The 24,396-nt window shown below is 56.4% G+C and overlaps 1 protein-coding gene across 2 annotated transcripts in view; it reads right to left on the reverse strand.

Moving 5' to 3' along the window:
- The window catches only part of TCF7 (transcription factor 7), a gene marked incomplete at both ends in the record, with an annotated part of 62,720 nt that overhangs the window by 2,358 nt on the left and 35,966 nt on the right, over nucleotides 1–24,396 (reverse strand). Inside the window, 7 exons of one of the 2 annotated variants that reach the window (XM_084295287.1) lie at nucleotides 1,338–1,410; nucleotides 3,144–3,192; nucleotides 6,820–6,927; nucleotides 7,424–7,586; nucleotides 7,787–7,897; nucleotides 12,052–12,142; nucleotides 13,904–14,036. In XM_084295287.1, coding sequence (XP_084151413.1) covers nucleotides 1,338–1,410; nucleotides 3,144–3,192; nucleotides 6,820–6,927; nucleotides 7,424–7,586; nucleotides 7,787–7,897; nucleotides 12,052–12,142; nucleotides 13,904–14,036 — 728 coding nt within the window. The remainder of the gene's footprint in view (nucleotides 1–1,337; nucleotides 1,411–3,143; nucleotides 3,193–6,819; nucleotides 6,928–7,423; nucleotides 7,587–7,786; nucleotides 7,898–12,051; nucleotides 12,143–13,903; nucleotides 14,037–24,396) is intronic. The other variant, XM_084295288.1, reaches the window with a different exon arrangement.

Consider the following 24,396-nt stretch of genomic DNA (forward strand, 5'->3'; position numbering starts at 1 on the left):
GTTGATAATGCAGCATTTAGTGGGCTAGGGCTGGCATGGCTACCATACAGCTAAAAGGATTTATCCCTGTCCTTTAGGAACTACGGCACCCTGGAGCATTTTGCCCTGGTTTTAAGGTGGCTGAGGGTGAAACCTCCAGAGCAGGACCACCCAGTTTTAACCAGTTAAACTCTCCTCCTGTGGAGTGGGAATCCTCTGGTGGGCATTGCTCTCCGCAGGCATCGGTGACCACAGCACGCAGGACAGAAGCCTTTGAGCTGGCAGCGACATGTTAGTACAAAGAATTGCAGAAAAGATTTGACTAAATAGTGTTGGAGAGGCAAAAGTTTAAAAATAAAAAGCATGCTAAGGTCTACAAACACTTCAGCAGCCTGTGTTAATCGGAAGCAATGCAGAGGGTTAGCGCTGAAGCTGAATTAAGAGAGTTCAAATGAAATCGGAGCGGAGCTGCCCCCGACCTGCTGTCCCTCAGCTCTCTGCCACATCCCGGGTGTCCCTCTGGACATTCAGTTTCTTAATCAGTTAAATCAGGGGATTTAACTTAATCAGTTAAAGCAGGGGATGGGACCTTGGACAGCCTGGGTGAGCCGTGACCAAGCACTGCCGGGACTCTGCAGGGCTACACCTCCAGGATTCAGAGTTGGATGGATTAAATGATTTCCCTCGCTTTACGCTGCAGTAAGCACGTTAAGCAATACTTCTCGCTGTGCTTTCAGCTTTTGCTAGTCTTCAGCACATGGGTATGGAAACCTGGAAATGCACCTGCTGTGCTGTGAGCCACAGACCTCTGTCCCGGTCCAGGAGCACCCCCCTGAGCTTTTCCTACCAGGATTCACTTGCAGACACCCTGAGCCAGGTACTGCTGTGGCTCAGGCACTGCGCTTCACTGCTGCCTTTCCATGGTCTTGCCCTAGAAGCCAGGAGCTTGCAAACTGCCTCACTGCCTGAGGCTCTCCCACCCCATGGTGGGTGCTGCAAAACTTCAGGGCCAACGAGGGCACAGCTTGGATTACACGGTTAGTCCCAGGATAAGCAGGGAAAACCTTCACTACTCACTACTGGCCCCGGAGGGGTGTTTATGGGATAGGAAATCTTAAACAGGGGAGGAAAGCCCCACACCAGGATCACCTGCAAATGAGCTTTTAAGGTTCATCAGCCAGCGACCAGACCACGCAGAGCACCACAGGAGCAGTGCCCACGGCGGCTGCCAGACACAGCGTGAAGCTGGGACAGCAGCCCCCGAGGGAGCAAACCACCACAGCACCGAGCGCAGCCGAACCCCCTGGCCCAGGAAAACCCCGCGAGGTGCCCAGGAGCCGCCGGTTGCCGATACACACCTGCACGGGCCGCACCAGTCCGTTTGTTGGTTGAGGCCAAAGCGAGCTCTGCATTTCTTAGGAGAGGCAGGATCTGAACACAGAAGCATGCGTGGCGGAGAATGGGCAAGGCAGAGGCACAAAGAGGAGGAGGAGCAGGAGGAAGAAAAGAGGCAACATCATGTCAGCCACTTAACACACCACTAACAGACTACAATCCCGTTTTTTTTGGTTCTGCAACGGTGCCGGCACCACCTCTCCTGTAAAAAAGCGAGCGTTAGGCAAAGTCAGTGATGGCAGCTGGGGAAGGAGGAGCTTTGGGAAACGGCCTCCTGGCTGAATTCTCCTGGATTTTGCTCTCTCGTCGTGCTTCCCTAGCTCAGCTAAATCCAGCTCAGCTCCAGGAAATGCGAGCAATTACCGGGAAATTCACGGCTTTTCGTGACGCATCCAATCTCTTAGGTTTGGGAGCGCTGCCAGAGGACAGCGACGCTGCCTGCTGTGCCTGAATCCTTACCTGCTCCCTGCCTTCCCAGCAGTGACTAACCGGGCTGCCAGCGAGCGCGGGCTGCAGGCGGAAGAGAAGAGAGGAAATGTTGCAGAAGCAGGTGGAAAGCAGAGGTAGCACCGCGGAGATCAGCCCCGGCCATCCTGCTCTGTCCCCTGCCTTCCCCTTCCAGGTCGGGTGGAAAAGCCACCCTCTGTGGCCTTTCCTTCAGGCACATCGTGCTTGTTCTGCCGTGCTGCAATAGGATTCGAAGGGTTTCTGTGCTGGATTCACACCGCCTCTATCAGCCACCACCAGTGCTTCCTGTTGTGTACCAGGCTTTCAGTCCGGAATGGGCAAAATTACTATTTTTGTATCACACACACAAGCCGTTTGGGTATGTAAATACATTCACACTACACAGAAACCTAAATGCTTGAGTGCTCCTTTGCAGGCCAGGCACTGAATGGCTTAACAGCGTTAACCAAACCGAAGTTATCACTGGGACATTTTTACGGAACTGCTTTTTATGGATAATCCAAAGGGATCATCCTGCAGCGATTAATGAGATAACCTGAACTCTGAGTGCTAATGCGGGCTGCAGGGTCTGGTTGTATGGCCCCGTAATCCCCGGCAAGCACATCAGCAGAGCCAGGGCTCAACTTGCGGGTCGTAACTTGAAGGCTACGCGATGCCACAGTGGGCAGGGATGGTCTCCTGATGTTTTACAATGCCTGCTTACTGGAACAGACGTGATTCATTCCCAGTAGAAATGCTCCAGAAGCCAGTATGGGAATGGCCCTGGATGACGGGAATGTGTGTGCGAGCAGCTCAAACCTGTCAAAGGGCCTTTTCTGATAAACAGCGTGGTGCAGGGAGGAAACCTGTCCTAGTTTTTAGTCTGACTTTACTCGAGCTCTGCCTTATTATGAAAAGCGAAACAAATTTTGGGCAGTGCCAGTCTTCAGGCCTCTCACTGCATTTAGTCCCGCACGCAATATTGACTCATCTGAGGGCTTTCCTTAACAGTACCTGTGGGGCCGATGGGGGCATTCAGCTGCTTGTTATGAATAATTAACTCGAGTGATAATATATATTAAGTTATCTGCTTGCCAAAATCTGATCTTTTCAGTTTCCATGCACTACGCATGTTCTAACACCTATGAAGAACTCACAGCAATGTTCATTCACTGCCTTTAAATCGTGCAGTTCATTAGTTAAGATCAGGAAAATAAAAGGAACCATAGTAAAACCCAACGACTGCTGTGGATTATACGCTCCGAGCAAAAGCAAGGTGGCAGCCACCAAGGAACCACGTGGCTTGGCACCGCAGGATTTACCTGAGTTGGAATCTTGTTGCTTTTCCCGTGTCCGTCTCTTCTTTTTCCCCTAGGAAATGCAAGGAAAAGCCCATTAGTCCGCACTCCCAGGAGATCAGGGATGCCCCTCGGTGTTTTCAGGGCTGTGGGGCTTGGATTTGGCCCTTGGGAAAGCCGCGGCTGCGTGCAGTGCTGGCCTGGTGCTCCACAGAAGAGACCCAGGGGGAACTCTCAGAGCAGCCACCGAGCCAACCATCTGCACAAGTGGCTACGGCTGTCGTTGACATGGCACAAATTTGTTCTGGGCACGTACGTTTGCTCAGCAACAACCCTAATTGTCAGCATCCCTGGATCCAGCACCGCAGGCGTTCTGACTCATCCCCGGCATGCCCGAACGGGCGTGCAGGAGCTGAGCGCATTCGCAGGGGCAGCAGCAGAAACCCAGAGACAGAGGGCACAGCGCTGCTGTCACCCGGCTGCATTGCTGGCAATTCTTCCTGATGTGGAGCCCTGAAATGTTTGGGCAAGGTCTGACAGCACTGCGTGAGCCCACAGCCACGCTGCAAATGCAGCCGAGCCCCTCACTTACGCTGCAGCCCCCGTAAGAAGTTGCAAAATAAGATTTTAGTGCATGTGGTTGGAGAATGGCTCTTTGCAGGGCGTTATTGTGAACGATCACCCAGCTCTGCTCCTCAATTCAAAGAAGCCCAAGAGTAAATCCCACTGAGGTTTCACCTGCACGACACGGCACAACTCCGATCTGAATGGATTTAGGGAAATGGTGTGGTAGCGGCTTTCACCCAGGGCGTTTGGTCTGTGTGACATGGTGAGTACTGGACCTTTTCACTTCGGCACCGACCCGAGCAAATTGCTCCTCGCCCGGCCGTGGGCAGCAGCTTGGCACAGCCCAGCAGCACGAACCACGTGGGCACGCTGAAAGCTGCCTGTGCTCGGTGCTGTGCGGTGCTGAGCGACTTGGGGCAGCGCCCTGGGGTGCTCCGTGTCCCTGACAGCAGTGAGGAGCTATCAAAGCGCCTGCCTGAGCCATAGCACTGCAGTGTGAGGCCGTGTCAGCTCATCGTCTGTACCAAAATGCTTGAGGAGGGAAGCCCCCTTGGTAGCTGACGATGATGGGTGAGAAATGGGATTTCTGTTCTAAAACCACAGCATTTCTGCTGCCCCCCTGGAGTGCTGTGGAAACCCTCGGGAGCTCTGTGGGGGCTCACGGGGATGGGAACAGACAGCTCTGTGCCGGAGCTGCTCTGCCGGCACGCCACAGCCACCCTACGTGTGCCACCTGGGAATCCCACCCACCATCGCTTTAATTAATAGATTTAACTAAATTAACAGAATTAAACAAGAGTTACCACTTGCGACTGAGGCTGTACGAGCAACAGCTCACCCTCCCGGCACGTTCTATCTCCTCCTCCATCCTTGTGTTCCTATAAACCATTTGCCCTGTTCCAGCACCTTCCCCATTTCCAGCACACACTCACTTGCTCCTGACACCTGGACAGAAATTGCTCAGTGACTTGGAACCAGGAGGAGCATCCCTGGTTTCAGATGGGATAGGCAGTTTGTGCAAGTCCCTAGAGACTGTTTTAAAATACTCATCTCTCTACTACTTTTTTTTTTTTTTAACTCATCTCCCTGCTTCAGTGCCTTTGCAGCTCTGGACCCACCTCTCATTCACGTGTTTTCTTCACTCCCGAGCAGCAAAACACAACCCTATCCCCAAACTGCCTCCCTGACCCCAAATACGGAACGACTCCCCGCGTCTCCTGGTGACCTCCTTAATGAGGGCACGGTGGAGCTGGAGCAAATCTGGCCTGCGTGGGGAGCACAGCTTGCAGGCTGCCTTTGACCTATGACTTTTTATATGACTTCTTGTGGTTTGAGTGAAGGTGGAAAGCTCCGAGCTGCGGTAAGCTTTTTCTTCGGTGTGGGAGCAACTGTATTTCCTGCCTGAGATCCGAGTCACGTGCCGCGGAGGTGACCTACATTCCTCCTCCTCGCTCGAGCTCCAGAGAGAAAAGCTTCTCCTGCAGCGACCACAAGACCCGGAGCAGCTGCTCGGCAGTGCCGGGAGGGAGAGCCAACGTGCTCCGAGCTCGTCTGCTGGCCGGGAAGGGACAACTTGTGGAGCAGGAGCCGGTGCCTCCCGGGAGGAAAGGTGCAGGAGGGATGGGACTCTGCTGGAGGAAGTGCTTGGGCGTGGAGGAAAACGATGCCTGGCTCTTACCATCGCTGCTGCCCTCCAGAGATGCTGGCTGAGACGCTGGGATGCCCGCAGAGAAGCGCCCTTTGGTGCTGCCCCGGCTTCTCTGCGGGCACCCCTCGGGTCTCAGCAGGCACTGATCCCGCAAAGATGCCGAGCTCCCAGTCTGCACTCACAAGGAGGCAGGGGCATCTGTGCTGTCACAGGGGAAACACAACCTGGGGCTTCCCAGAACCTCTCCTGTTTTTTTTTTCTGCATTTGCACTCCATTTCTAATTGTTGTTGTTGTTATTTAAGGACGTTTTGGTGGAGTTTGGGCTTCCTGAGCAGCGCTGGAAGAAGGGTAAGGGTGGGCTGCACGGCTCCAAGGCAAAGAAAGTGGCTGGGAGGGAAACGATGGAGCCTTGGATCCACCAACAGAGCCCCGGAGTGGATGGACAGACATCTGAAGATCTACGTGTGCTTTGCTTCAGGTCCCAGTGAGCCTGCTAGGCAGGGTTCTTTACATGGGAGATCAAAACAGGCGAGAAAGCCACTAGAAAAGGCGGCATCTCCTGCGTCGGGAGCGCCGCACCGCCTGTGGAACCTCGCTTACCGCGGTGCCTCTTGCATTATTAATACAGCTACGAGGAAATGAATTCTTCTAATGCTCGCTTGTAAATGCTCCACTGAGTAGCCCGGAGGCTCCCCAAACGCCAGCCCTGCTACCTGCAAGCGGGACGTGCCGCGAAGCAGCGGGCAGCACATCCACCGTGCTGTGCCGTGCTGTGCCTCCAGACAGCCTGGGAGCTGCCACCACGGCCACTGCTCCCTGCAGACCCCTCTCTGCCTGATTTGGGACCTTTTTTCCCCCTTTTTTTTTCATCTGTAAAGATTTTTCTCGTCCCTAATGGCAACCTTGCTTGGGAATCAGGCTCGCCGGAGAGCTGGGTCTCGCTCGCAAGCTCGCAGAGCAAGCAGTGCTGCTGTCTGCGTGTGCTCAGACTGCATTTGAATACTTTGAACGTGGCGTGCTTGATTTGCTTAGGATCCTCTCACAGCAGTGGCCAGGGTGGGATCAAAGTCCCAAAATGCCAGGGGGGCAGGCACCGACTTGGTGACCGTCACCCTGCGAGGGCAGCAGACGAGCCCCCATGGGCCGGGGGTACCGGGGCTGCTGCTTGGGACACGGCCCCGCAGGGAGTCCTAGAGCTGGACCGAGCACCCCGTGAGGCTGAGCTCTGCGTGGAACGCATGCAAAGCAGCTTTTCCTTTCCTATTCTGCATTTTTAAAAATTATTTTCCATGATTATTACAATCCTGTGAGCAGCACGGGGATGCTCCAAGCACCGCTGAATTTCTACACACCCCACCCCAGCAGAAACTGCATTACCAGGGGCAACTGGGACATCGGCAGGCACCGATTTTAGCCCCCCCTCGATCATTTTTGGGCCATTTTGGGGGTTTTTCTGTGGGAACCCGAGGCGCGACGCCACTCACGTAGTTGTCCCGTGCGGACCAGCCGGGGTAGAGCTGCATGTGGAGCTGCCGTTCCTTGCGTGCCAGCTCGTAGTACTTGGCCTGCTCCTCCCGGGACAGTGCGTGCCACTGCAAGGACAAGCACGGAGCTGAGCTGTGTCCCCTCGCCCCTGCCCCGCGGCCACCAGCTCGAATCGGGCTCCAGGGGACGAGGGAGGAGCACCTGGGGGCAGGTGCCCAAGAGGAGCTGCAGGGGACAGGGTGCTGCGCTGGTCACTGGTCTCGCTGGGGACCTTGCCATCTCAGCGTTGCTACTGGGGTGCAACATTTCCCTTTTCTCCCACTTTTGGGTCTTCCTGCACCCTCTTTCCAGCCTGAGGATGCTCCTCAGTGAGGCGGCAGTGCCTCCAACACCAACAAAACCCCGATCTCCATCAGAGCGATGGGAGAACCCCCTCTGCCCCGCTCCCTGCCCTTGTTTCTGGGGGTGTCCGCACTCCGCACGCCCCCCACCACAGCACAAGTCCCATCACTGCCCTGCCGAGCCCCACGCTGCTGCTCTGCTCCCCTGGACCCCCCAGGGGACGCTGACCCTGGCCACGGGTGCGCAGCGAAGAGCCCTTACCCTCCTGCCCAAGATCTGGTTGATAGCTGCGCTCTCCTTCAGGGTGCACTCAGCAATGACTTTTGCCCGCATCTCTTTCATATACAACATGAAAGCGTTCAGGGGCTTCTTGATAGTGGGCTTCTTGGCTTCCTTCTCTCTCTTTGGTTCTGGCTGAGGTTTCCTTGGCAGGGACACAAGAGGAGCAGTCAGTGTCAGCAGGCAGAGCCACCCCAGCACCCAGACGTGCGGTGCCAAACCCACCCGGTGCCAAACTCTGCCCCGGCACACGCAGTGCTCAGCGCCCAGCCCTGTGCCCACAACACAGGGGACAACCAAGGGGGACCCCGCGGTGTTGGGAACCCAGTGACGCTTCCAACTTACATGTTTCGGTCGTAGTGCTCCATCTCCTGCTTGCCAGAGTGGGGCACGATGGCGGGGTGCGGGATGCCGGTGGTGTGCATGCCGGAGCCCAGCATCAGCGGGTGAGTGAACCTGCAGGGGAGATGGGCGAGCCGTGAGCCTTCGGGGTGGCCACGAGGGCTGTGCGGGGAGCTGTGGGGCTATGGTGGGCCAGCCCCAACAGCCCCAGCAGTGGCTCTCCCTCGGTGGCACTCCGGGGCGGCAGAAGCAGACGGCAAGCGGAGGACACGGAAAGCGAACCCGCGGCGGCGCGGCCTCCTTCGCCTGGCAGGCTGCAAAATTTGGGGACCGAGTGAACGCAGCGGGGAGCAGGGATTTGGGCATCTCTTCCCTCTTTCCTTGGCCCCTGCCAGCCGCGCCGAACGCACGCGGGGAGAGGCGGCCGGGTGCTGAGAGTCGGCTGCAGAAAGCAGCCCGCGGCGTGAGCCAGCCTCGCCGAGATCAAGGGCGCTTTTAACGAGCGTTTTCAGACACTCAGATCTCTGTTGCTGCAATATCTTATTAGCGCTGTAGGAAGGAACAACAAACTCAAACCAACGTTTGGATTTGAGAGATTAGGACCACCCCACACCTTCCTTTTAACAGAAAAAGCATAAGTCTGAACATGAACCAAACTGCAACTCTAGGAGGTGCACCTCGCCTAAGCAATGTTATCCACCAACACAGAAATGAGATCATGAGAGGTCTCGCTAGCTTTCAAGCCTCATTAGCTCTCTAGAGTTTTAGAGGGTAAAGCCAGAGCAGTCGGCTTTGCCAAGCTTGCCACTTTATGACTGCAGCTTGAGATGGCAGAATCGCCCATGGGAGATGAACTGTTCATTAGATATGCTGGCACGAAAAGAAAAGCTGTTTAATTTAATCCACCAGCACCGTCTGAAGTCTGATCCTTATCTGACCAGGTGTACTCGCTCGTTCGTCTGCAGCAGCGCTGCAAAATCCACCCTCTGCGAGCGGGAACCCCTGTGCCACAGCCGGGGAGGCTCCGTGGCCCCGCAGGGAACCGTTAGCTCGTCCTGCCCGGCGCCCCCGAGGCCACGAGAAGCGATGCCTCGGAGAGCCAGGGGGGCTGGCAGCACGCTCCTGCCTCTGCTGCATGGATCGGGGTCTGCGTGGAGAAGGGTTTGCGTGGACAAGGGGTTGCACGGAGAAAGGGTTTGCGTGGCCGGAGGTCTGCTCGCGTGGTTTTCCTGCGGGAAGCCTCCGCTAAGTGCTCTCCAGGACAACACGAAGCAGAAGCAGAAGCTGGCAGGGGAGCAGCCGGGAGCCAGGGCTGGGCTTTGCCCTGCCCAGCAGCTCGCCCAGAGGCACGAGGCTCTGCGATTCCCAGCCACGGGGGCCGTGTCCTGCTCCCTGGGAGATCAGCGCTGCGGCTGCCCCAGGGCTGCGCTCGCTGCCCGAGGCCCCTGCACGGGGTCTGGGCTCTGGCTGCGGGCTGCGAGCAAGCTGCAGGGCCCGGAGGGCAGCGAGTGCCTGCCCCCTGCCCATCCTGCCCTAAAAGCTGAGCCCCGGTGAAACACATCACCCCCTGCAAAGCAAAACCCAGCCCTGCGCCTGGGATGTACTCGCCATCACGGTTAGGGACAAGGGGGGAAATGCCGAGCGATGGATTTCGCCCCCTTTTCCCAACGCTGAGCCCAAGGCAGGGATTTCTGGCTCTGCTTTGCCTCGTGCTGGTGGGAACCCAGTCGCTGGGCGTCCTCCCTGGCCGCTCGCTGTTCCGCGGGGCCGGGCTCTGCTGCAAGCTCCTACTGCACACACTGCAAGCTGCGGGGGCAGCCGGGCCGCTGCCCCGGCCCACACATACTCACCTGGAGAAAGAAGCCCCAGCGGAAAGTGCTGACGAATACGGCTGTCTAAATCCACATGACGGGAGCGGATAGACAGACTGGCTCTGCCTGGGATCGGGAAGAAAGAGTCTATCAAGTATCTCCAGCCACGTGGCGTTTCCTAAAGATACCCTCAGCTAACGGGGCTCGGAGCCGGGGGCAGCGTGGGGTCTGGGCTTTGTGCAGGGGGAGCTGGACCTCCCTGCGGAGCTCGCCTCCAAACCTGACCCCCCTCCGCCCCCAGTTTGGGTAGCTCTGCGGCTTTTTTGGAGTTTAGGGTCTCGGTAAAGTCAAAATACGGAGTTTTGCTGAAAAGCTAGGAGAGATTGCTGTTGCACGGATGAAGTGGAAGGGCAGGGTTTGACCAGAGAGCTGCAGCCTGGGCAGAGCCCCTCTGCCTGGCACACCCGAGGCTGCACGGCCGCAGGCGGCACCGGGAGGGTGTGGGTGCACAGCAACTTGGGGTGCCAGGCAGAGAGCACCTCCTGTGCCCCACACGTGTCCCAGAAAGGCTCTGAGTGCCCCTGCACATCCTCAAAGGGATGCCTCTTGTTTTTAAACAAGCCCAACGCCAGGTCCTGCTTTTCTTTTTCAAGTCGTTTCACACTGGGAATCGGGCATGTACCAGACCTGGAGCTGGAAATTATTTGTGAGATAGTAAAATAAATATGAAGGAAGTTCCTGGTTGTTCCCAGCACGGGAAAGCCCCCACGTTTTCATATGGAGATAGCTCAAAAACACCTCGGTTTGTTCTGTACGGCTGCCAAAACACGCTCCCAGCCTGAAACCGCGCGTGGAAGCCCAGACGCCTGGGGACGGCGAGCCGGGATGTTCGAACCCCAAAATGTGGCTGCACAGATGCTGTGCAGAGCTGCTGTAGGGACAGCACGGCTACTCCCAGCACCGATCAGCAGCAGCAGCCCCTTATCACAGCACCATCCTGCTGCCCCGAAGCACCAGTGGCTGCTCTGGGTTAAGGCAGCTTAAGGCATCCAGCTCCAGCCAGGAGTGACAATGCCTCCTCCAGAGCTCGTCCTCCCGAGCCTTGTGCCCAGCTCCTGCTGGCCAGCTGGGGAGGAGAAGTCACCTCCTGCACCGGTGGGTGCTCCCCGTCCGTCCCCACCCCATCCCTGTCCCCATCCTGTCCCCGTCCTCATCCCCTGCCTCCTGTGGGGTCAGTGCCACTGCGGTGCCCCAGCCCACCCGGCTTTGGGCACAGGGCTGGGCACTTCAGGAGTGGTTTGAGGCTCTTTCTGTGAATTCGGCACAAGCAAAAATAGGACAAAAGCCTCTTGCAGACACCATGCGTGCTCCCCACTCCCTCAGGCCGGCCTGCTGCCTGTGGCCGTGCCGTATCTGCCCTATTACTCAGCGACGTGCACGCCTGGCGAGGTTTTTCGGGGATGCCAAACCCCGCAGACGCTGGGAGCTGCCAGCAGTGCGGCTTCCTCCGCGAGCAGCCTCCCGACAAAGCCTCGGGGAGAAGCTGGCTCTTCCCCGCCGTGCAGCGGGGCTGCCTTCAGCAGCTTCCCACCCCACGAGTGGACCTCGCGCTGGGGAGCTCCTGCCTCACCCCCAGCTACTTCTTTCATGTTACGGCACGGTCACCGCAGTACTTGTTTTTCCTGAGGATGAATCACGTCATATGAGGAGTTAAATCATCGCCCGAGAGTAGCAGATGGAGCACAGAAAGCAGAATGCCACCTCTTTGAAGCCCAGCTCTGTATCGAAGGCTTCAGCCTCTGTTTCCTGGTGGTTAAATATCTGCAGCACGAAATCCATGGACAACGACAACAGAAAGCTGACTTTTTACTCGGCGTTTTAACGCGTTTGGCGATTTGGCGATACGGCCTCGTACCTGGACGGCTCTGCTGGGTTTTGTCGGGGTTTTTTGAGCCAGCAGCAGGAGGGCAGTGCCCCCTGCCCCCTGCCACCACCTGCCCTGCGCCCCGCAGCCCCCTGCCAGCCTCCTCCAAATCCTCCCGTCACCAGGAGCAGCGAGGCTGCCAGGCTCAGGTCTCTGCCCGGGGGCACATTTTCCTGCCTCACCTCCCGAGAGGCACCACGGGCGCAGCATCCCGTGCTCCACGCTCCGGGAGAGCCCTGCTTGTGCTGAAAACCCCAGCGAGGGAAAAAAATCCCTCCTCCTCCAAAGGAGAGGCTTGGCTGTGATTAGAAGAAGTGGGAAGAAGCCCTCCCTCCTTCCCAATCCAGTGGTTTTGAATCCAGCAGGTTGTCCCCTGCTCCAGGGATGCCCTGGGCAGGATGATGCCTTTGGACCCCCCCACGGACCCACTGCCCACCCCTGCACGGGGTGAAAGCCCCCTCCCCGGCACACCGCACGCAGCGGGGGCCGCACGCAGCAGGGGAAGCCGACCCCCGCGTGGATCCCACACTCACCATCCCATCGAGGGCGTGATCTGGCCGACCCCAGCCGGGGGGAGCGGGTAGAAGCCGGGGATGTCTGAGGTCTGGGAGGGCCGGTGCACTCCTGGGAGAAGGGAGAAGGAGGTGAGCTGGAGCCGGCGCTGACACGGACCCCTCCCGGCCCCATCTGCTCTGCCCACAGCCACTGGTGGACAGGGGAATTGCTGTCTGCAGGAGGCAGGGCACTGAAGTCACAGTTTTCTTTGCTGTGGTACTCTCTGCAGCACCTGGGAGCCCGGGGGCAGCGCTGTTCCTACAGCCCCCAGCCCATCGCTCACCCCTGGGATCCCAGCAGCGACCAGCAGGGATGCTCCAGTGGGTGTCTGCAAATGGTTTGGGATGAAAAGCGATCGTTTCACAGGCTCTGGGAAGGAGGGGATGGTGCCAGGTGGGAATTCTCCCTCCGTAGGGGGAATCCCTGCCTGGTCTCCAGAGATACGGGCACGGGAGGCAGCCCAGCATCTCCTGCTCCTGTCGGCTCTGCCGGGGTTGGGAGCAGCCCAGGAGAAGCTGGAGAAAAATGGGCAGGGAGGGCTTCCTCTTCTCATTTCTTGCAGTTCCCCCAGCTGCTCTCTGTCCTGGGGAACAGTGCCTCGTCCCTTCAGCCAGCTCAGGGCAGGAGGGGTTCAGCAGGAGGCTCACAGGCAGTGAATTTGGGTTCTGGGCTCGTGGCCCGAGGCACTTAAATCCCCCAGGGAGGAAACAGATACAGCTGCCTGAGCTGCGCACCCTGCTAAGCAGCAGGGCTTTCCAGGGTAAAACTCCAGCTCGCCTCTGTCTGCAGAGGAGCCTCAGGCTACAGAAAGCGTGCAGGGGTTGTCCAGCAGCTGCCCCGGGCCATAAATGCGTTTATGGAATTGGTGATGAGCTGCCAGCAGCCTGCAAGCTCAAGATCTGGATTACTCCCCCAGACGGATTCCTGATAAGGTTGTAATTAGGACTGACTCCGATGGATTCCATCTTATTAGGAGTTCACTACCCTGATGTGTAACAGGACCGAGAGGAAGATGTAACTCAGTAGGAGAATTTACCTGCAGCTGTGTTCTGTCGGGACACAGCCAGAGCAGCAGGTATTGCTACCTCAGGGCTGAGAAGGGCAACAGCCCGACCAAAGGGGGAAGGAGCCCTTGCCCCGACAGCACAGGGCTGGGGGATGCACAGCTGGGGGTGCTGGGCTGGATCTCTCCATAACAGGACCTGTGGGATCTCTGCAGCCCCCAGGAACGCTGGTCTGGGGTGAAACCTTGCCTGTGTTCCTGTATTTACAACTCAGGGTTTAACCCCTACACGCCGTACACACGGGTTAGTTGGTGTGTGCTGGGCTCACGCAGGAGCCCCAGCAGCCCAACGTGTGACGAGCTCGCACGTGTGGCTGTGGGGACACACACGCCGATGTCCATTTAGGTTTCAGACGCTGATCCTATTTAGTCAAAATATTTCCTGTTTCAAGCATTTATTTTCTCAAAATGACAGCCTGACAACAGTCTGGGTATGAGTCAAAGGAAAGAAGACTTTCCATTTTCTGGTTGACTCGTGCACATCGTGCAGGCTCTGCTCTGGGCTAAGCCCCACGGCAGCGTGCACAGTGAATTAGGGCCGTTTCCCCAGCGGGGCTGCTGCTTCTCGTGTCAAACTCCTACTGACCAAGATTACCAAGCATGGCCAAGAAGCTAAACAACCTCCTACCTCTCAGCAGTGCCCCAGCGTTTCATTTTCCCATTGATTTGGGGCCAGGGGGTGTTCCCAAAGGTGCTGGCTGTGATCCCTGCGGTGTCCAGCACCGTCCCCTCCCTCCGCCCGTGCCCGGTCCCAGCGGTGCCCTCACCTTGCTTCTGGTTGATGTCGGCGGGCAAGTGGGGCGAGTGGGAGCCGTGGCTGAAGTGGTCGTTGCTGTAAGGGATGAGCGGGGTGAGCGGGTGGACTCCGTGGGACGGCTGCACGACGGGAACTTTGTTGGACTGCAAGAGAGAAGGAGGAGAGGGCTCAGCGGCAGGCGGGGGCCGGGCTGCGAGGAAAGGGCACGGGATCATCGAGCTCCGCCAGCAGCGAGGGCCTTTGGGGTGCTGCTGCTGCGAGGGGGCTGGCAATTACAACAGGCTTCCCAGGGGAAGGCAGAAAACACCCTTTTATGCTTAAATAAACACATCCTGCAAGAGAAATCCACCATCACGCAGTGGTAACAGCTGGTGCTGATTGCACGGGAGGTGCAAATCAACCCGAATCAACGTGATGCTGTCAAAATCCAGAATACTTGAAGAATTCACTTCGAGCATCTTTTATTCCAGGATAAATGCTGAAAGCATGTCACCCAAGGCATCGCTCTTGTTTTCTGCTCCCCCAGCTTGCTGGCACACACACGCACAGTCCCGTGCGTTGCCCTGGTCTGCAGCCGGACCCCCCACATCCTGCACATTCACCCCGAAAACTGCGCTCGGGCTTCTGCAGCTGCTCCCGGCTACGCGGGACGGGACCATGGGTGGCCCAGCAGCTCCTCTAACACACCCCAGGGTATCTCCGGGTGTTGGGGCAGAGAGAGCAGAGCCTGTTCAAAAGGCCTGAGCAGCTGTGAGGGAAACACACCCGTGCACACTCACGCACAGCCGCTCACACCTGCGCACAGCCGTGCCCGCGTGCGCACGCCGCTGTCTGCTGCGAGCCTCCTTGCCTCGAGCGTCCCAAGCCGCTCCCTACACGCCCGGTTTCGCCCGTGGTTGCCTTTAAACCCAAACTGACTTCGCCTCGGTGGTGGAGTGTTGCAGGATTTGCCCCGGATAAATCCCGAAGGAGAACCAGGACCAGGCACGGCAGCAGCAGGAGGAAAGAGCGGAGCACGTGAGAGAGCTGCCGCGGGTGCTGCTCGCCAAAGCTCTCGTGTCCTATCAGGGCATCTCCAGATGCCTCCTGACAAGTCATTTAAGATCTCTGGACTTGATTCACTGCTGCCTTTCACTTTGGTAATGATTTTGCTCAGGCAGAGCGAGCATGAAACGCCATCTGGCTCCAAGGAGGAACCCCTGAAACGGCGAGGAGAACAGCCCTGGTGGATGGGGACGCTGCTTCCCACCCGCCTCGCCCGCAGAGTTTGCTTATGCAAATAAAATTAAAGAGGGATGCAGGTTTGCATTTAAGAGTGAGCGAACACCCTAGCTCCTGATGCTTAGCAGGTGTGGATTTCCTGCACACAGCGGGGCGCAGGGGGACGTGCACCTCCAAAAACAATCTGGGCTGGCTCCAGCTTTGCTAAACGTGTCTGAAGCTCCAAGCTTCAACTTTTCTTGCCAACAAAAAAGAGATGAGGGGTAGCTTTTCAGCATTGTTTCTAGAACTAGCAATAGTTTAGCAGATTCACGTGGCAGACAGCCCGAGTGAGGGATGTGCAGTTCTGTGGGGGCATTTTGCCGTCGCACCGGACCAGGACCAGCTTGGTGCTGAGCAGTTTTGAAAATCTCAGCCCCCCAAGGGCTCAGCCTCCATCGTGGGCTGAGTTTTCCTTCCATACAAGCCTGCACCCAAAGCCTGGCCCACTGATGGCTGCAAACAGCCCTCAGACCGTGGGGAGACGCAGGCTGCACCCTCCTGACACCGATCCACAACAGGCCAGGGCGCAGGGCACGGCACCGGGGCTGCACAGCGGGCTGCAGCGCGGTTACTCAGACTTTCCACCAGTTCAGATGGGAAACGAGACGAGGCAGCAGCACGAAGAGCTGGCCTTCCCCGCATCCCTTCTGCCTTTGCACTCGCCTTGCTCGAAAACTCTTTGCTGTTCCTCTCTGAAGTCACAGAAACGCTGGCAGGGAAAGATGCTCGGGACAGAAACGAGACCGAAACTTGGGTAGGAAAGAGGCTGCTTGCCCACTGCCACCTCCTCAGTTAGGGAGCTCGCTACAGGGACCTGCCTCCCAGCCTGAACCAACCCAGGGAAGGAGGAAATAGGGCTGCAGGATCCGCAGAAGCAGAGAATCCTTCAGTGCTGATCCCCAGTTTTAAACTCTGCTGCTGCTGCTGGCCACCAGTGGCCAGGCTCCTAGCTCCTGGCCTTCACCGGATGAGTCTCATTTATAAAATCTCATTTATAAAAACCTATACGCCAGAGAAATGGTACCATTTCCTCTTTTTAATGCAGTCTAGATTTACTTTCTGCAGCACGTGGACCCTGGGGAGGCTTTTCGAAGCCCGAAGGTAGCTGCTGGCGATGTCTTAAGCTACAAAATCCACCTGATCGCAAAGGATTTCTGCCAGGGGAGCAACACGACGTGAGGGCACCGTGTCCTGTGCCCTCCCAGCAGGGCCCTGGGCCCTGCAGCACCGTGGCTCGCCCCGGCTGTGGTTTGCTGAAGCATCTCGCTGTGTCTCCTCCGTGTTTCAGTACAGCTCAGACCGGGGGTGATGGAGCCGCTCGCCACCGGCCTGCCCGAAATAACCAGTGCCTGGCGTCACGGCCCCGCGGCCCAGGTGACCTCAAGCAGCCCCGGGGGGGGTGACAAAAAGGCTCTGGGGACGGTTTTGTCTCACCCCTCCCAGCGCAGCCCCTCGGGGGCAGGTTGGGGAATGAGCTGTGCAGCCGCGACCTGGCTACAGAAATGAAGAGGCGCGTTTACAGCAACACCAGAATGGCATTTCCAGGGGGGACAGAGCAGCAGAGCAGGGGGGTTGCACCCCCAGAGGGCCGTTTTCCCTCTCCAACCTGCTAAATTGCAACAATTAATCCTGGCAAGTGGTGCTGCCGGGTCCCTGGGGTGCTGCCAGGTCCCCGTGTGCCTGGCGAGCCACAGCCCATCGCCCTCGCAGGGCTCAGCAGCCAGGCTGAAGGCAGAGAAAGGGCTGTGACGGAGGCAGCTCCCACCCCGAAGCAGCAAAGTGACTTCAAGAACTGATGAGCAAGGCGAAAACCCAGTCGCGCTCATTATTAAGAAACACTAATTGTTGGCAGGGCAGAATTAGGAGACCTCACCGCTCACACACGGGTGCCTGATTGCGAGAGAAGCTGGAGGCAAGCCGTAAAACTCCTTCTGCTGAGCACACACAAACCCAGCAGGTCTTTCCAAGGAGGCTCGCCCTCAGAGCCGCGCTGCAGCATCCTCCCCGTTTGCTCCCATCCCCGCTGCCTGCACCCAGCGCAGGCAGCATCAGCCCTGCACGCAGAGACCGCCACCAGTTGTGGGGTTATCCAACAATTAAGTCTTTTTTAACATTTTTTTTTTTTAATTTTTATTATTTTTATTTTTTTTTTCGTTCAGAAAATAGTGGTATGTTGTAATCAGAAGTTTTGTGGAAAGCACCTCACTGCCAGCAGGTGCTTTGACTAATTTTTAAAGGCTGGTTATGTTTATTCGTGACGTGCTAAATGAGCTGTGTTACTTTGCTGGCTTGAACGAGATTTTTTTTCTTGTAAAGTTTAAAGTTAATCCTAGGAAAACATAGCACAGATGGTCAAAAGACAAAATCGGAGTGAAATTGTCAAAACTGAAAATTTTCATGGATTTTCTACAATATAAAGAGTATCACTTTTAACACTGAAAATATTAGAAAAAAAATATAAAGATGTTTTTTTCTGCTTGAATCATCTTAGGAGAAGAAAATAATTAAAGAAGAAAGGAGTGTTTTTTTTGTTAACTTGTGAGAACTCCTCCTTGCTACAGCCGAAAGCAGCGGCGGTCACGTCGAGCTGCCTGGGCATCCCCACATCCAGCCAGTGCTGCGCCGGGGCTGCTGCGATGGGAACTTTTTTGTTAATTTTCTGGTAGAGGACAAGTCATAACTAAAACAAAGCAGCCGGATTCTGCTGCCATTTCTACCATAATTTAGTGAAAAGGGTTTTACGGACTTTCTCGATCTGTGCACCGAGCAGCCAGCCGGTCCTTGTGTGGGGCGGCCAGGGCTGCCCACCCGAGCCGCACGGCGTCCAGTTTCCTGCAATCCCACTGGGGTGTCCCCTCTGCTCTCTTCCCATCAACCCGGTTATTAAAAAAGAAAGAGCACAAGCAGCAGATAACGCTTGGAGTTAGTGTATTAAAGAAGAGCAAACCACAATTCAAACTAAGCAACCCAGACACAGGAGCTCATCTTATGAGGCTGATCTTGATCAGCCCCGCTGCACAGCGGCACAAAGCACCCTTCCTAGGAAAAGCTGCTGCTCGGTTTTGCAGATGACTGTTTGAAGAAGTCTTACTTTCCCCCCCCCAGCTTTGAACAAAAACGGAATTAGTGAAAAGCTGGCTTTTTCATAGTTTGTTTTGAAGGCAAAGCCACATAAATAAGCCTGCTTTGCAGGAACAAAAACTTTCATTTTACAGATTTTTTTTGGAAATAAAACGAACGTAAGAATTTGCTCGCCCTTGGTAGCAGACAGCCCTGAGCCCCAGGAGCTTTACTGCGGGTCAGCCCCGCAGGTGGGATTTCTGAGCTGGCAGCCTCACCTCCTTGCTGCAGGGGACCCCATGCAATAGGGGACCACGAAGGAAGAAGGAACCCTACTTACATGTGGGATGTCACCCACATTCGGGACCCTGCAGGCACGGGGGACGCTGTGCTCATAGGGGACCCCATGCACACAGCGAATCCCATGCCCCTGAGGGACCCTGCAGGGAATTTGCAGGCATGGGGGACCCTACACACATAGGGGACCTGAAACATGGCAAACTGTAGGCACTGTAGACCCCATACACACAGGGGACCCCATACATATAGGGGACCCCAAGCACACCGGGGTCCCTTTAGGCCAGGGCACGGGGACAATCTGCCAGGGCCATTCCTGCCACAATCAGCTCCCAGCCTCCGGATGCTGAATTTCCTGCAGGCATCCCAAAAGCAACCCAAGTGGCGACCAGTCTGCTGGGAAGCCCTGCACTGAGCCATCGGGGTCTTCAGGGGGGCTGGGGGCAGCCCCGTAAGCCCTCCTGGGCACCCCGGTCACCCGGCGGGGTGGTTGGCAGCACCCCGGGGTGCGCAGGAGCCGACCCCGTGGCGCGGCGCCGGGGAGAGCGCTGTGGTTTGCAGCGCTCGCGGGGAGCCGAGCCGCGGTGAGGCGAGATTAGTCACGTCACTTTCAAATTTTCCCACATCGCTGGCCCCAAAAATAGCGAAATGAGAAAGCCGTGGGCCAGCCCGGCGGCGGGGGGCGAGAGGCCGGGCCAAGGGACGGCTGCTGGGGCTCACGGCTCAGCCGGGGTCTGGGCATCCTCGAAGCCCCAGTGCCCGGCTGTGCTGCTGTGAGCATTGACACGAAGAAACCGCCCCCAGCAAAGATGATTTTGGCAATGGGGTGAGTGCCGAGGTCGGGCGAGCAGCGCCTGGGATGTGCCAGAGGCTGCAGCCCGGCCAGAAGTCACCCCCAGCGTGTTTGCTTCAACGTCACTTCTCAGAGAGAGAGATGAGTCTACGCGTCAGCTATGAAAAACAAAACCTACGGAGTTTGCTGCTGCTGATTCAATGAGGAATTAATTCCTTTTTTCTGCAGAATTAGTCACCGTGCCACAGAAACGAAGGTATAAGGTCAGGCTGCAGCCAGCAGGCACTGCTGCTGCACAAGCTGCTGGGTACCGGGGGCTCTGCCTTTTGCTCTGTACCCAAAATTTAGTGCAAATTAGGAAATTATCAGGGGCTGGGTGCATCCTGCAGGATGGGATCAGCTGCTGGAGGGCTTGGAGGGCAGCGCTGTGCTTCGGGGCTCTCAGAAAAAAGGACCCGGAGCCCATTTGTGGCTCCAGCCCAGCCCTGCAGAGCTCCAGGGCACCTCCGAGTTCTGATAACATCTCCCTGCTCAGGGCTCCCCTGGGAATAAAACTAAACCGGACTGTGCCACCAGACCCCTTCAGCCCCCGTGGTGTTGCAGCAGGAGATGTTGGGATGAAATCTCCCCAGAAACACCCAGCACAGACCATTTTCTGCAGGCGTCAGGGCTGGGGACCCCCGCAGCCCGCGGGCGCCCGGCAGCATCTACTCATTTCTCATCACAGCACTTTTTTTTTTTTTTTTCTTTTTCTTTTTTTTTTTTTTTGTTCTCCTTTCTCACTTTTGCTGCAGTCACATCTCCCCAGCCCGCTGCCGCGGCAGAAAGGAAGCAGGGAAAGTTAAAGCCACCCACGCTCGGGCGCTGCCCTCACCCCGCAGCAGCGCCGGGCGTCAGCAGAGGCAGCATCGCCCCGCCGGGAGCTGGGCACCCAAGGGGGCTGCCCCCTGACCCCTCGAAGGCTCTGTAGGGTCTCCCCCTTGTCCCCTTGTCCCATCCCCATCTCACCCAGAGGTGCTCAAGGGCCATGCTGAGGCGATGGGGAAAGTATTCAAGGCATTTAATCCACATGCAGGCTTCAAGAAGGGGCTGATGCGTTTAGGACCGCCCGCACCTGCCGGCAGCTACTGCCCCTGTGCAGGGTGTGAGCCCTCTGCGTCACGTTTTGTGGTCGCAGGGTTATCCTCTCAGCTCTTCTCTTTCCCTCCGCTCCCTCTCAGCTTTAAAATCCAATTCTGCTTTGAAATACAGCGCTGGCGAGGCACCTGCTCCTTTTTGCAAGCTCAGTGGGGTCGAAGGGCAGAGCAGGATTCCTGCCAGAAGAACTGGGGGTGAGACCCGCTGCTCGGGGCCGCTCAGCGCACGGAGCTGGCCCAGACACAGCGGGGATGAATACAGGGAAAGAACCAAAATACTTTTTAAAAGCCCTCAGTGACTTGCTGGCCATATCCCAGTCCAGGATGTGACCCGATGCAGCCCGTCCCGACCCTTCTCTTGGCACGAGAGCCTCCTGCTCCTCGACAGGAGCCGCACAGCGCTCAGCAGCCCGGCTGCCCCTCCGCTGCTGCTCGCTGTTTTTAAGCAGTGATGGTAATTATTTTTAAGTTAAGCCCTGCAGGGGAAATAGCTGAGCTTTTCACCGTTTACGGGCACAGGAAGAGCTGTTTCGCTTCTCAAGTATTTATCTTCTAAGAGAAAGATGTAGGTGGTTCTTCATGAAAAAAAAAAAAAAAGAAGAAAGAAAGAAAAGGCATGGAAAAATAAAGATTAAAAGTCCCTCCCAGAGGCTGCTCTTAGGGTGACAGGGGGCGAGTGCGGAGGCAATTAAGCTGCACACTGGAGAACAGAACCCCTGAAAAATTAACATTATTTTGGGTTTGGCATCACCGCCTGGTATCTGCTGCCCCATTTAGAAGAGGGGCTGCCTCGCTCCCGTGCTTGGTGCTCGCCTTGCTCCTGAAACACCTCTGTCGTGATGCCAAAAGCAGCCTCGCCAGTGCCAGCAGCACAGAGCCAGACCAGCCAGGAACCGACAGCACTTGGCCTCGTGGAAACAAACACCAGGGTCATACATCCCAGGGTTTTTTTTCCCCCAAATGCTGGGGCAACACCACCCAGGGGCTGTGCTGGCCTGGTTATTTCCCCTCTCCTATAGTGCCCATCCCTGTTTTTTGCGTCTCTCGTGGTCCTGGCTGTGGAGAACGACCCCTGTCCCCCCGGTCTCCAGAGGTGGAGCACGGCCCTGGGTGTTTTTTGCTTCTTTGTGCCACAGTTCTGCGAATTTCTCTGCGAGGCTGCCGGGGCTGGCGCTGCCAGTAACCCCTGTCACGGCTGCAGACGCGAAGGCACCGACTTGACCCGCAGAGGCTGATACCATCTGACCTCCTTTAGGCTGTTCGGCTTCTCGCAGTCGAGCGGTTGGTCTAATACCCAGAATTAATCAGGAAAATGTCCAGGAGGGCGAGGGAGGAAAGCAAACAGCACTACGAGCAGAGCCGGCGCGTGAGGGGAAGCCCTGCGCTACCTGCCCGAAGGCACCGGCCGCCTTCACCTTCGCGTGCCTGCCGGGGCAGTGGGGTTTCAGCAGCCAGTTCTGGGAAAATCTGCAAAACCCAAACGGGTCCGTGCCCTGCAGCAAGGCCAGAGGTGGCTCCGGACCGGACGCCTGGTTGTGGCATCCCTCCGCACTGAGGCCACGCTGCAGCAGCGGATGGAAAGCCCTGTGCCACTGCTCGGTGTCTCTGCCGGCAAGCAAAGCGCACAGGAAACCTCGAGGTGTCAGCAAGGCGTTTTTCAGGCGGCAAGTGTTCTCCCGAGAGGGCTCGCAGCTGCTTGGCTGGGGTGATTCTTTCCATTTAAAACAAAAACAAAAACACAAACAGCCCATTGACTTGAAAGAGCGTAGGGGAATTAACAAAAAGAACCAAAACACCAAAAAACGCTGATGTGACTTAAGGCGTTTCGATTCCCCGAACATCAGAGGGGTGAAACCTGCCCCTCCGCGCGGGCGGGGGCGCGTGGCCACCGCGGGGACACAGTCCTGCTGCTGTCCCCGCTGTCACCCAGCCCTACCTCGGGATGGGATGGGATGGGATGGGATGGGATGGGATGGGATGGGATGGGATGGGATGGCTGCCAGACCCTCCTGGCAGGCACTACACTCCCTGATGAATTACGACATGTTATGTTATGTTATACTAAACCATACTAAACCAAACTAAACCAAACTAAACCAAACTAAACCATACTAAACTGTATTTTATTTCAATCCCCTGCCATTCTCAAAGCCCAGCAGTGGGGGGATCTCACCGTGTGAGAACGTCACCAGCTGCAGAAAGACAACAAATCAAGTGTCTCAGCCTGTCTGAAAGCAAATCCCCAGCTCGGCGACTGCACCGCGAAGAAACAATGGTAATAACAGTAATAATACCAGTGGCAATAATAACGATACCCTAATCCTGCTGGTCTGTGCAGAGCTCTGTCCTGCCACACACGGCTGCCAAGGCCGTGCTCTCCTGGTGTCAGACACCCCTCGAGAAGATGTCTTGGTGTCAGACGCAGCTGTGCAACTGGCTAATTGACAGACAAGGTGGTACACGCAGGGATGATAATTTGGGGAAGTTATCATCGCTCTTTGCTGGGCATTTAACTGCTCTGGTGGAATCCTTCAGTGCTTATACAGATGCCCAAAGCATTCCTACCCTGATGACTGAGGGCAGACTGAGGGGCGAGGGCTCCCCAAAAACCTTTTGGGTAGGGCCGGGGACCCTGCGCAGGGGGGCTGCCCCGTGCCAGGTCCTCAGCCACCACTGCAGCGACCTGCACTAACGTTTATTTCCCAGTCTCTGTGCCAAACTCCTCCTGGAGGACGCGGGGGAAGATAATCCCCCCTGGAGTCCCAGGCAGCTTCTACTGACACCCCGCAGCTGTAAGGCAATAGCAGCTCTCCTTGTTGCTCGCTCTCGAGGGTGACATGTTGACAAAGAATGCTACAGCCGCTAATCCGGGATGATGCTGTGTGCCTGCCCGGGAGAAATCCTCATTTTCTCGATAGGAGGAATTAGTTCCTTTAACGCTTAATGCCCTTTTTTCCTCTGAAAGCCAGCGAGCGTTATTGTGCAGGGCGAAATAAACATTTTAATTAAAACGTAGAATTTATCTTCCCGTTGAATTCTTGAGAGCCCCCAACGCCACGTCAAACTCCGCTTTCCCATTTTGAATCTCTCTCTGATCTCTTAATGCAAACGGCTGAATTAAAACCCGGGCTTGGTGGATTTGCATATAATTAGACAGCAAGGGGAAATTAATAGGGAATTGAGTGGTTCTCTCCTCAGCCCATCTGATGTTTTTACCAGATTAAAAAGAGTCGATTTTTTTTTTTTTTTAATGACTGCAAAAATGTATTAGATATTATTTAACCTTTTTTTGTTGGGGGGAGGGACACAGACAGAGGAAAGAAACAAACTTATCCATATGATAATGAACGCCTCCTGTCGTGGGAAGCAAATATCACTGTAATTAGGATTAGAAATGAATCCTAATTAATCTCGTCCTGCCACTTGACTTCTAGAAGTTCCTTAACTGTTACCTCCAACGAAATGGGGGCCAAGGAGCAGTCTGTGTGCTCTCGACTCACCTCCTGTGGAGATGGGGGCTGCCACCAAGGCTCTTGTGCCTCCTGGACAAGGGCAGCAGGTTTGGGAGTAAATGGCCTGATCCTGGCACCTTACACAAGACTGGGTGCGTGTAGGGGAATCGCACAGTGCTCCTGCTTCATTCCTCACTGGGAGCTGGGAAACCAGGAGATACACGAGGCACGAGGTGCCACAGCCATGCCTGGCGCCACACTGGGATCTTTGTAGACCTTTTCCCACGTTTCGTTCAGAATTGCCTGAACAGTCTGTTTGGAAATGCTCCCTGGGCTCGCTTTCAGGGCTGGGAACACGCGAGGACACCTCAGCTCCGTGCCAGGCCCGCTCCATGCCTCGATGTCATCTCCGTGCACCGGCGTTGGCACAGCTTACTGCCGTGGTGGAATTAAGTCACGCACATTTCAACTCGGCTCCTGTCAAGTGTCGCCAGGTCCTGTT

The sequence above is a fragment of the Netta rufina genome (assembly GCF_964035555.1).
Source record: "Netta rufina genome assembly, chromosome: 14".
Taxonomy (NCBI): domain Eukaryota; kingdom Metazoa; phylum Chordata; class Aves; order Anseriformes; family Anatidae; genus Netta; species Netta rufina.